At 39.7% G+C, this 12,417-nt stretch overlaps 1 protein-coding gene across 5 annotated transcripts; it reads left to right on the top strand.

The window, feature by feature from the left end:
- The first annotated feature begins 2 nt into the window (after window positions 1-2).
- rangap1a (RAN GTPase activating protein 1a) lies at window positions 3-12,221 on the top strand. Of its 5 annotated transcripts, none has more exons than XM_078951377.1 (17): window positions 3-111; window positions 1,416-1,535; window positions 1,636-1,763; window positions 3,420-3,479; window positions 3,566-3,745; window positions 3,851-3,985; window positions 4,476-4,634; window positions 4,885-4,998; window positions 6,363-6,462; window positions 6,564-6,648; window positions 6,808-6,867; window positions 8,702-8,855; window positions 8,977-9,093; window positions 9,187-9,292; window positions 11,268-11,356; window positions 11,453-11,574; window positions 11,748-12,221. In XM_078951377.1, exons 2-17 carry the CDS (start codon window positions 1,424-1,426, stop codon window positions 11,827-11,829), a joined length of 1,803 nt encoding a protein of 600 aa, XP_078807503.1. In that variant the 5' UTR covers window positions 3-111; window positions 1,416-1,423; the 3' UTR covers window positions 11,830-12,221. The 5 variants fall into 5 exon arrangements, with proteins under 5 accessions (XP_078807503.1, XP_020561105.1, XP_078807501.1 ...); XM_078951375.1 differs by lacking the exon at window positions 3-111 and adding an exon at window positions 391-530; XM_078951376.1 differs by lacking the exon at window positions 3-111 and adding an exon at window positions 848-1,048.
- The last annotated feature ends 196 nt before the right edge of the window (window positions 12,222-12,417 follow it).

Genomic DNA, 12,417 nt, shown 5'->3' on the forward strand with positions numbered 1-12,417 from the left:
ACAGCGGAAGGGGACGCCCTCTGCTGGCAGAAATCTCGAAACAACAAACAAAACAAGCGCGCCACGTTCTCAGAAATATGTCATCTTATTAGTTCTACTTTAAAGAAATATGTAAGACACACATACATACAATTTGAATGGGCGGAAGACAGTAACCAGCTCACTCGCTATTTTATTTAGTTATTTAAGAATGGAACTATGGGATTAGTTATGTTTATGTTAGAAGATCGAAATGTTAAACTTATTACCAACGTTTCTACATTGCATAATTTGCAATACAGAGCAATGCACTTGTGATGTGGGTAGTTTTTACATAATTTTGTATCATAACCTATTTTACCGTTTAAGCTGAAGTTTTTGTTGTACTTAGAGTCATTGAACGCACCGTAGTAGTCAGGTCCAACTACAAGTCCCGTGTACCCTTGCTCTGTAGTCGTTAGGAGTAGTTTCCTGTATTCTGTTTAGAACAGCAGTGCAAGTGGAAGCCTGGCTGTTCCTGGATTGGATTCAATCATCACAGCATTGTTGTGGTAATGATCTTGTTGCTTTGTAGTGAAAAACTGGACTCATCTAAACGTTGAACCATTCAAAGATTGAAAGTGTTGACGAGAACACATCGATTATCGGACTAATAACAATGGCCAATAATGGGCACGAATTCATTATTCAAAAAAATAGGCCGATCTGTACAACCACGTTAACTTTACACAGTCAGAATGGTTAACTACCTGTAAGTTTCATTTTGTATTTTTGTAATGATAGATACAGGGGAAAGGTCTGATCTTAAATTGGTAAAATAGTTTTTTTGGAAATTGGCCCTGAGTTAACGGTTGACAACACGCATGTCGGCGGCACGCGCCGGTGTGTTAGCATCGAGCTAGCAACAGTCGGCTAACCGTATGCGGTTTTCAATGGGGAAACCGTACACGAAATTAGTACTTCTCTTTCCTGATGTTTTGATTAATTTTTGTTATGTCTAACTTAATTTTTTTTAAGTTTTCAAAGTAAATTTTTAGAGGGAACTAGGTAGACTCGCTGAGATTTTTAGGTATGTAATCGTGTTTGTACATAAGCTAAACATTTTATAATGATAAATCATTTATCTTTATAATCATTTATCTTTATAATAAAATACACCCTTAAGTGTAGTTAGTGCAGTTTACTTTAATTTTCTCAGGTATAGAATAGAATAGAACAAAGCAGAACAGAATACTTGTTTATTTGTCATCATACAAGGAGCACAACAAAATTAATGGTGCCCATCACGTCCTATGTTTTATCCAGGTATATTTGTATGGGGTTCCACACATAAACATTTTCAGTACGGATGGATGCCCATAAATTTGAGGCTACAATGCTCTGAAAAATCTGAAGTGTTTTAACCCAGCAGGTTTATTACTCTGTATGGTCATCAGGTGTCCCGATGGCGACAGATGTGGTTGCAGAGTTGGCCGCTTCATTGGCCAAGACTGGGGTCGTGGATGGAGAGCTGAGTTACAAAGGTCAGGGAAGGAAACTGGATGATGCCAAGTCAGGTAATTAAGTTAATTTATCTTTTAATAAGGAGAAATCCACAGTTTCTATCAGCAAAACACATGAGTTTCTTCTGGTCTCGTCCGTTTGTTTCTTTTGCAGTGGAGGAGATTGTGAAGAACATCCAGGACTTTGAGGGTTTAGAAGCTCTGAGGCTGGAGGGAAACACTGTTGGCGTTGAAGCTGCACAAGCCATCGCCAAAGCTCTCGAGACCAAGAATGAACTGAAGGTCATTTTTTGCTTTTGTTTTTCTATGGTTTAGGGTAGCATCTTTAAGTTTAGTTATAGATAAACTAAACTAATAGATAAGCTATGGTGTAAAAGGCATTGTCAATTCAATTTAAATAAGTAAATGAACTTGCATCCACATAAACAGTGTGGGTCAGCTGACTACTTGATGGTACAAGATAATCAGATCCTTTTGGCACAGATATATTCAAAGGTGTTCCTTTGAAATCCAATTGAGTAAATGTGGTTCATGGAGGATCATTTTTTTGGGTCACATTTTCCACTATGACATTTTGGGTTAAAAGCACTGTAAGACCTGCTGCACCGGTCTTCCTCTGAACATCAATTCCAGATCCTAAAGACGGAATACTGCAGTCATGCAGAAAGAGATGTGACTGGATGAGTGTTTGTGTTTTATATTATATTCTGTTCTCAATAATGAAGCAGCTGAATTTGCTACAGGAGGCTGAAAGGGAGAAGCTAGTAATAATGATGAGATCAAACTGGAGCTGGTTGTTCATTCTAAGAGACTTTCAGTGATGATCGTCCCATACTCTGTGAGTGATAACATTAGAATTTAATCACACAAGAAACGATAAACTGCTACAATGTTTACTAGTTGAATTCAAATTTCATTATGAACCTGTTTAAATCAAACAAAAAAGTTCCAGCCACTGACTGTATAATATAACTGGACTGATCTCTGGTGTGTGACGTCACACATAGAATATGACTGGCTGCCAGTTCCAGCCAAATTAAGTAAATTCAGTCGCGATTTTTCCGCGATATATCCTTCGCCATGTTGGAACCAGACATCTCCAGTAAGCCGGGATTGGTCCATTCACATTTCTATGGCACCGCTCTCTCCAGTCAGTCGTTACCATGTTAGAAAGCCACGCCCCTTCCACTGAAAGTATGCTTGCTGAAGTGTCAATCAAGCACTTCGAACATTTGATGCAAGGCCACCGACTTTTATTGAGGCATCTGATCGGTCAGTTAATAACTTAAATAACGTGCCCTACAACAAAAATATAATGACAAAAAAAATAGGATGTTAGAAAAAGGTATCAGAGCAAGAATGGTTATTCCGATGTACATAATGACTGAGTAATAGCTGTTTATTTCTCTATAGAAGTCTATGAGATTTTGGCTTTTTTGGGACCAGCAGATACTTTCTATTTGGAACGCCAGGTGGGAGGGGTTGCTCAGTCCAGTTCTTATTTACTGTCGATGGTTCCATTTAAGATAAAAAACGAGTACATTCTCCATCATGATAAAATATGTGTTTCCTTTGAGCCAAATAGGAGATTTACAATCTCCTAGTTCAACTTTTTCAAAGGCTTACCTTCGATTCAGCCCAAACCTGATCACCGGTCTATTTTCTCAGCTGCTCTTGGCCCTCAGTTCAACAGCAGACCCAGTCTGTCACTCAGCTTTCCCTTCGCATCCAACTGAAGGACAATCACTGCAGCTTATATATTACTTTACAATTCTGGTTGTCTAAGTGCGCCATTTGACTCCACTCATGTGGCTATGTGACCCAAATGGACCTGTCAGGATGTAGAGTAAACAGAGGATATAACCTGGTTGCACATTTTCTGTCATTTTTGCAAATATTCTGTCTTATTTTTTAACATGTTTTGTTTTTAACTTGCAGTGCTGTTATTGGAGTGACATGTTTACTGGTCGTGTGCGTTCTGAGATTCCTCCTGCTTTGGTAAACAGCTTTTTTCACATCGCTCATGATCAAATCGTGACTGTTTTCCTTACATAGAAGTTTTGATGCCTCTCTGTGTGTTATAGAATTCTCTGGGCGATGCTCTGATGCTGGCTGGAGCCAGGCTGACCGTTCTAGACCTCAGCGATAACGCATTTGGACCGGATGGTGTAAAAGGAATTGAAAAGTTGCTTAAGAGCACCTCCTGTTACACATTACAGGAGTTGCGCCTCAACAACTGCGGCATGGGCATTGGAGGTGGCAAGGTAGACAAGAAGAAATCAATTCTTTACCTCATAGGGATGAAGTGACAGCAGGAAAAACAGACACATAAAACAAACATGTTCATATCCTCTCAATGGTTTCCGTAGATTTTGGCAGCTTCGTTGATGCATTGTCATCAAAAATCCAGTGCAGAGAAGACCCCCCTCAGCCTGAAGGTGTTTGTTGCGGGAAGAAATCGCCTGGAGAACGATGGAGCCGCCGCCCTCGCCCAAGCCTTCCAGGTATGTTTTAGTTTACCTGTGAGATTCAAACAAGCACTTATACTGTTTACATCCAAACTGCTGCCAAACCTACCAGAACACAAAAAATCCCATTTTTTAATTATAATTTTCTAACTTAAATTTCAGACTTTGACAGTTCAGCCTTTTTTTTAAGTTTAAATAGCTTGTTACTTGCAGTTTTTAGAATCAAACTACAGTTATTTTAGAATGAAAAAATGACCACAAAAACTCATGTTGAACCGGAAATTGAATTGTAAAATTGTTGGTCAAAGTGGAATCAATTAAGAATTTTGGCAGTAAAACTTAACCCTGCTAAATGAAGCAACTTAAAAAAGCACCAAAGTACTGAGTATTTGCTTTATTGTTTTAACATTTTCCCCTTGTAGTACAGGTGAAATATAGTTATTATTATTATATAGTTCTGAAACTTTTGGGAGTTTTATTACCAATGTTATTTAAAAGTTCATGTTTGGATGTTTTGTGTTCTCAGTTGATTGGCACGTTGGAGGAAGTCCACATGCCCCAGAATGGCATCAATCACCCGGGTGTGACAGCTCTGGCCTCAGCCATGCAGCAGAACCCACAACTTCGAATCCTCAACCTCAATGACAACACCTTTACAGAGAAAGGAGCTCTCGCCATGGCTCAGGTACAGATTGTTTAGTATTTTTTAATTATCCGGGGTTGAAGGTGAACGTTTGTTGCCACCAGTACCTAAATAAACGTAGATAGTTCGGTTTTGATCTTAAAAAGATCGGATTATAATAATTTTTATCCTTGGAATATGGGACTAAGTAATAAAAAAAGTTTTTTTTTTTACTGTTCATTAATTTTTGATTAATGTTGTCCAAATAATGCACAATCTAACACACTGCAATAATCTTGTTCTGTTTTTGTAGGCCTTGAAACATCTCCATAGCATCCAGGTGATCAACTTTGGAGACTGTCTGGTCCGACCGGCAGGCGCTAAAGCCATCGCAGAAGCTGTAACTGAAGGGCTGCCGGCCCTGATGGTGAGACTCTTTCAGCTTTGAACACACTAAAGCTGTCGCTGTCTGCAGACGTTGTAGTGTTTCAGTCACTTATGGAAGTTTAGAAAAACCAAAACATTTTTAAATGAATGTGAAATGTTTATAGTGTCTATAGTACTAATCACTTCTTAGTTCTTTAGTTATCAGACACGCGATTTATTTGACAGAGACGCTCCGTCTTCATCAGAGTTGTCACCAGGGGAATTTTGACAGGTGACTCCGCCCCCCGCTGGTGACTCGGCGGGTTCAGTATATTTGCCAAACTAGTGAGCGTGGATGCACACTAGTTTTTCACAAAGACTTCTGGGAAATTTCTCCAACACTTGATTTTGGAGTTGTAGATTCGGACATCCCGACAAAAGGATGAAGGCGTTATAAAGTGCACTGAGTACTGGGTAGTAAGAGAATCTTGGAGGTTGTGGGTTCAAATCCACTGTAGGGTTATACCGAACACTCAGCTCCTGGAATTAAACAATCAAGGGGTTTCAGAGTGCAGCTGAAGATCATCAGAGTCAGTGAGAACCAATTTCAAACACATTAGTTTGTCATCCAGTGTTGACATCCAGTTCCTCTCCAATCCTCTTTTGATCTGTTGTAAAATCGTTTCCGGTGGTCTTTGAATGATGACAGCACTGTTTTTAGGCAAAATAAGACAACCTGTCGTTTTCAAGGATAGTTTCTGCAGAGCAGCAGTAGTTCATCAGAAATGTACATCTGAGTTGTGGGTGAGACCGTTGGTGCGGAGCAACCCCGCCCCCCCCTCCAATTGCCAAGAGCTCTCTGTTTAAGCAGAGCAGGGAGCTTGTGGCCACCCCATTGTATTTCTACACAACTACTATAATACAACCTAATCTGCTCCTGATTCACAACGATTTCAATTAAGAAAAACTCAGAGATGATATTTTGAGCTTTATTTTCTAAATATACATCCTTCATCAGCAGAAAAATGCCCCAAGAACATGTTAAAACACCAAATACACAATTTTTATGGAAGTGAGTCTTTAATTTCATTAATATGCTAAGCAAAAAGTGGTTCTCTTAACCAGACATCACGGTCACACTGCTTATTTGTTGCACCTTTTATTCAACTTTTTTTGAACGCTTTGTCATCCAGTCTACGCAATTCCTTTTTATTTCTACAACAAGGCTTATTTTAAAAGGTCATCAAGCTCTTTTAATGTGATCTAATCTAATAAATAAAGCTTTTCATTTTTTACATGAGCAGTTATGGGTGAAGCTTCAGGTGCTGCTCAACACATCCATCTAAGATGCTACCATTGCTTTTATATTATTCACTGAAGACTCGTTTGAGCTTCTGTTCCAAATGAATTTCTTCTTTGTACCAGGAGCTGAATCTGTCCTTTGGTGAGATCACAGAGGAAGCAGCTCTGGCTTTGGCCCACGCCGTTAAAGACAAGGAGCAGCTGCAGAGGCTGGATCTCAATGGTACGAGTCTTCACAGCCGCTGCACCGATTTCCCTCTTATTTTCGGTTTTAGGAAGTGTGTTGATGTGTTGTGGAGCAGTAAGATACTTTTCACTTTAAAGGAAACTGTCTGGGAGAGGACGGCTGTAAAGCCCTGAAAGAGGTCATGGAAGGCATGAATATGGGACAACTTCTCGGCTCGCTGAGGTAATGTTGACTTTGTTTGAGTGTTGAGCTGCAATTAACAAATATTATGAACAAAACACTGTTTGCATTCATATTAGACACAGTAATGGTAATTGCTTAATATTGTACAGATCCTCTTTCTATTCTGTTCTTCACACATGCTGCCAAACTGGCTTCCAGAACAAAACAAACTCTGGCCTGTCTGTCAGCCCAGGCAGCCGAGACATGTTGGCTCATGCGGTCAGTTCTTTACTAGAATGTTTTGCAACACAAAAGGCTTGTTTGACAAAAATAATGACACCACAAAAAACCCCAGACAGACATGTTAATAAGCGGACCAGAGGTCAATGACAACTGTTTTGTTTTTGACAACATTTGGGAAGATCCTTTCCGGAAGCAGAAGAATTTCTAACCCAAAAACAAACTCATGAAAATCCTGTTTTTAACATGTTCTTGTTTTTCATTTTTCATATATAATTACGAATGGTATCGTTAAGGTTTTAACAGTACTACTACTCTTATTGATACTGCTTATCGATCCGGTATTTTAACGATACTATTATCGATAATTTTTGAGGATGTAAAAAAAACAAAAACAAATTAAGAACATAAAGTGTTTTATTTCCTTCATTATGCAACAACATTGTTTTTTTAACAAAACATCTTACTTTATACATTTTTCCAATTTGAAAAGTAAAATACAAGAAAAAAAAAGTTATTTAAAAAAAATGACGGCAATGTTTTGACATATTGCTGTCATGATGTAAATGTAAAACAAATAAAATAAACTGATCACTCTAAAATAAAATACAGTTGCATAGAGCAACATGGTGGAGTATGCAAGTAGATTGCAGAAAGCCGCACGTTCCTCTTTTTTTTTTTTTGAAAGTTCTGCATATGGTGTGGGATTTGAACTATAATAAACACATTCAAAGAAAAAAACTCAAGTTTTTTTTTTTTTTTTTTGGGGGGGGGGGGGGGGGGATGTCGCTGCTTGATGCGTGATGCTGCTTCATCAGCGCGGTAATCAAAAATCCCACACCGTCAAAGCTCTAGTTTATATCTTGTGGGACACAAAAAAAAGCGAATTCTCCAGTACCGATGGCAGAACCGTTGAGGTCCGATCTTAACAATACTGCGGTCTTGAAGAATGTTGCCCCGGGGCATAATATATAAAGAAAATGAAGCTTCAGATTGCATTCCTGATTATTTCTTTATCCAAATCATTAGGAATCAGGAGCAGATGTAAAAATGATTTTAAAAAAAGGTTGTAGTTGTTACATAGAAAATGCACTGGTCGGGCTACAAGTTCCCTGCTCCGCTCCATTCTGATGCATCCACTTGTTGACAAATAGGTCCATTAATATTTTCCTCGTCTGAGCTGGCATCTGGCTCAAAACTGTACGATTGGATAGCTCCAATATTGGTCCCCATTTTTGTTGCAGCGCTAATGTTAGGTTGGTTGTGTGAGGGGCTATAAGGTAGCGGGAGCATGTAAATGAAGAGCTCTCAGCAGCGGGAAGGGGGGCGGGGTTGCTCAGCGCTAACGATCCCGCCCACAACTCAGAGGTGAATTTCTAATGAACACCTGTCGTTGCAGAAACTAACTCCCAGAAAACGACACAGATTTTTCTATTTTTGTGAGTCATTAAGGAATAAACTTTGTAAACTGTGATGTGAAACTTTCATTTCAGGTGAGTCAGTGTAATGTTTATCTGATGGACATTTTATTTTTGATATTCAAAATAGTTTTTTAGTTTGTGTAAATAGTTTGTTTTTGCTCCATTGACACAAATAGTTTTGAAATTTTGCTTATGAGCACTTCCTTACTTTTGGCCACACCCACATTTGTTTGTGGATAGAAATAAAAAGGAATGTCTGTTCACACAAAATGCCTATCCTTCACTGTGTTGTAGAGTTTTTGCCAACAGAATGGCTTAGTTTGGTGTGATTGGAGCAGCTGTCCCTGTTTTTATTCTGTGGGGATCAGAGGGAATTAATTCTGCCGCTCCGTTGTGGCTTCATCACAGAATTGACTTTACTCCCAAAGTTCATAAATGTGTATTCTTTTCAGTGATGATGAAGGTGACCCAGAGGATGACGACGATGAGGATGAAGACGATGAGGATGACGATGATGAGGATGAGGATGAAGAGGAAGACATTGACGAGGAGGAGCTAGAAGAGGAAGAGGAAGAAGAGGAGGAAGAGAAAAGCCAAGTAAACAAGGTCAATATATTAAAAAAATAGTAAATCTTTATGTGATGAACACATTAAGTTAAGTTAGACAAAATATTCCCAGTTTTCTTACATTTTTTGTTGCGTGACGTTGTTTTGCTCTCCTGCACAGATGTCCACTCCTGTGTCTGCCCCCCGACCACCAGACGTCTCCTCCTTCCTCACTTTTCCCTCCCCTGACAAACTGCTCAAACTGGGGGCCAAGAGAGCTTTGCTGGTCCAGCAGGAGGTTGGCACAACGTCTGCACTAGATCTCCATACAAACAGATGCTCATTCCTCTGCTGCCTGTCTGAAAGGGGCTCAAACTCTCGCTTTGAACAGGTGGACACAACAGACGGCAGAAAAACCGCAGAAGCCTTCCTTAAGATCGCATCCGTGTACAAAGAGGAGAATAATGATGTAAAGAGAGCAGTTTTGGACACCATCGGTGAGCTTTTTCCTCTTTGTTTCCCAGAGTTATCGGAATATTTACTGTTCGTTAAAAGGGCCAAATCATGCTGCTTCTGTTTTGTCTAATAATTACCATATGCAGCCTTAAAACATCAATAATTTGTATAAAAATCTTAATAATTTTATAAGCTGCAGTTTCAGCCTGTCTAGTGTGAGCAGTTTCCACATCTAGCTTTTTGCTGCTTTCCGTCAACAGTCCTCTGAAATTCACTCTTCATTACAAACAGAAACACACAAGTGCGTGTGTGTGTGTGGGGGGGGGGGGGTAATTTATAATCTGTTCAACTGGTTGAAAAAATGTCACCCGTTGCACATTTACGTGTTAGATTTTATATGTGAAGCCAGGGTTGGGCGATGTCCCCTAATTTGGCCGTTGACGATGTTTGCTGTCAACCATCGGGATGGACGATGACATCGTCGGGGGGGGGGGGGGTATTTTTACATTTTTCGTTCTTATATAACTGCTATTCGTTTTTTTGCTTTTTTCATTTTATTTCCCAACTAATGGTTAATCTGCGATGATCCAGTATAAACTGAGGGAAGTGACTTTAACAGAAAAAGTAACAAGCAAAATAGAAAAGAAGTAGTCCGCTCCCGCACTTAACTAGCGAAGTGGACCGGCGGAGGGCGGATTTACAGCTTTATGTTTGATGGGAAGGGGGGGGGGGGTACATGAGCGGTATGTGTGGGAGATTTAAGACTGCGATCCGTCCCGCAGCTCCAAAGCTAATGTTGTTAGCCCGTGTGTTAGCATACTGCTAATCCTGGCTACGTTCAGAAAAAGCACTGACCACACGGATTAAAATTCAAATGATGAGCGAACAGGTGTTTCATAATAACCGTAACATTATTAAAAGCACGTTTAGAAGATCGTCTCGTATTTTACCGAGCTGACATGTCAATGTATATAGCCGCTCGGCGCTGTTATCGTTTTGTATTGAATTGTTACCTTCAATAAAGTTTGGAAAAAAAGCCGCTCGGCGGAAGTTGTATCCTCTTCCGGTTTTCAAACTGCGCATGTGCGAATACTGCGCGTGTGCGAATGATTTATTCCGACCGAAATTGTGACCTTAGTGAACGTTTTTATATTCTGAAAACATTTTTCTGGGCCCATGTACACGGTTGGATTCTAATCCGACCATTGATCCCATCAGGATATTTTGTACATGTAACCGCGGCTTATGGTGTCGACGCGCAACGTGGCGGGGGCGTGGCATCACGATGGTGGTCTCTCCATCGGGATGTCAGTCACCCATCACGATGGACGATGATATCGTCCATCGGCACAACCCTATGTGAAGCCCATTTCTCCCCCACAGTGTGCTGTCAGTACACCAAAGTATAACTGGAGACGCACAGACTCGCTGTTTTTCCTCAGCAGACCCCCATTAAAACACCACCCAGTTTAAGGAAACACGCTTTGTGGCAAATCTAAGGACATTTAACTACAATCTTCACTCCTGTGTTTTTATTTGCTAAAAATAAACTGCATCCACTGCTTACTGTTATAATAATCTTATAAGAGCTCAAATCAACTGTTGCCCTCTGAGGGTCTTGGTAAGTCTACTCTGTCTTATCACTGACCAAAGTCTAATGACATCAGATGTGCTGAGCATCCTTTGGGGAAAGCATGCTACATAAAACCAAGGTCATCTCAGCCGGTTCAGGGGGACGCATAGAACTCAAGATGTGATGAGTATCTTGTATCACTGATCAGTCAAGTGTCTTGAATTTGTATTTAAGGGCAGAATTTCATTATTTTGTAGGGTTAAATTCACATACCGGTAAGTGTATTTCTCACTGTCATGTTTTTTTTAAGTTTATTTTACACATATCAGTTTTTACAAATCAGATATATTTTAAAAGCATTTTTCTTTTTTTCTATTGAGCTGTCCAGAGTTTCTGTTTCTGTCTTTAAACATCCTTAAGTAGATGGTGTGTTCTCTCTACAGATGCTCTTCTAAGTAAAGCTTTCAACGACACTTCCTTCCAAGGCTACAACTTTGTTTCAGCATTGTTGGTGCTACTCGGCCTCATTAAGGTAAGTTCTGCTTGGATGAAGATTGTAAAAGTTTAATGTCAGAAAATTCAGCACCTCTTTTTTTTTTTTACTACTTCTACTGCCTGCGGTGCTCAGAGTGAGGACAAAGTGAAGCCTGTGCTGGTGGTTCCCGGTCACCTCCACGCCATAGAGCACGCAGTTCGCCAAGACTATTTCCCCAAAGAGAGCGTGGCCGTCCTGAAGGCCTTCATGTCCCGGTAAGGACGTCCTGAGTGAGCTGTTCAGCTTACAGGTACAAAGTAGACGAAATGCTTTATCATCCGTGGTGATGGTAGACACTCTTCTGGTGACCCAAATATTTAGGTTAAACAGGTCATTTGAAAAGTAAAAGACATGTTTAAAAGCGTGGAAAACCTTTGTTCATCCACAGGAGCAGTAAGAGCTTGGAGTCATGTGGAAGTGCTAAAAATGTCCTCCAGTCAACACTGCAGAGAATCGGATCTCAATGCTGAGGGGCATTCTCACTCACGGACTGATCTTTTATCACTTCTGGACCTTTGGAAAGCAGCTCCACTTCCATAATGAGGCACTACTCAGGCTCTTTGGACTTGAACGCACTGTTTGAAGTGAAATACGCTCCTACAGGACTGACAATCACCTGCCTCTCCTTTTAAACCTCCCAGTTAGTGACATCAAACTGAAAAAGATCAAAAGTTAAATTCTCCTGTGGCATTTGTTTTTTTTCTTTGCATTTATTATTGTTTTATATTGAAACAAATATATATCAGCTCTGAAAGATGGTCAAATTGTAATATTGATGCATATTTACTGCCTTTCATGACAATAGTTGCTGTGTTTTGGGCTTAATTGTGATAAAAAAATAAACATTTATTTGTTGTATGAATTTTTGTCTTAACTGTGTATTCTCAATGTTTTGTGCTTATTATACTTTACTTTTGAATCAGAAGTAAGTTTATGCTTAAATTCAAAAACCCATTTACATTCAAACTTTTATTTTGTTGGCCCATTCTGATGTTATGGGGTTGGTGGTTTAAAGTTTCTTTAGAGCCAGCCAGTAGTTGTTTTTTGTTTTTTTCACT

This window comes from Oryzias latipes, chromosome 8, assembly GCF_053564925.1.
Source record: "Oryzias latipes strain Hd-rR chromosome 8, Olatipes_Hd-rR_3.1".
NCBI classification, from domain to species: Eukaryota; Metazoa; Chordata; class Actinopteri; order Beloniformes; family Adrianichthyidae; genus Oryzias; species Oryzias latipes.

Excerpts from the sequence above, each read along its gene's own strand:
- rangap1a (XM_078951377.1), top strand. The coding sequence starts at position 1,424 with ATGGCGACAGATGTGGTTGCAGAGTTGGCCGCTTCATTGGCCAAGACT. Across the intron at positions 3,480-3,565 it reads CTGAGATTCCTCCTGCTTTG|AATTCTCTGGGCGATGCTCT; the intron begins GTAAACAGCTTT and ends TGTGTGTTATAG. Across the intron at positions 8,856-8,976 it reads AGAAAAGCCAAGTAAACAAG|ATGTCCACTCCTGTGTCTGC; the intron begins GTCAATATATTA and ends TCTCCTGCACAG.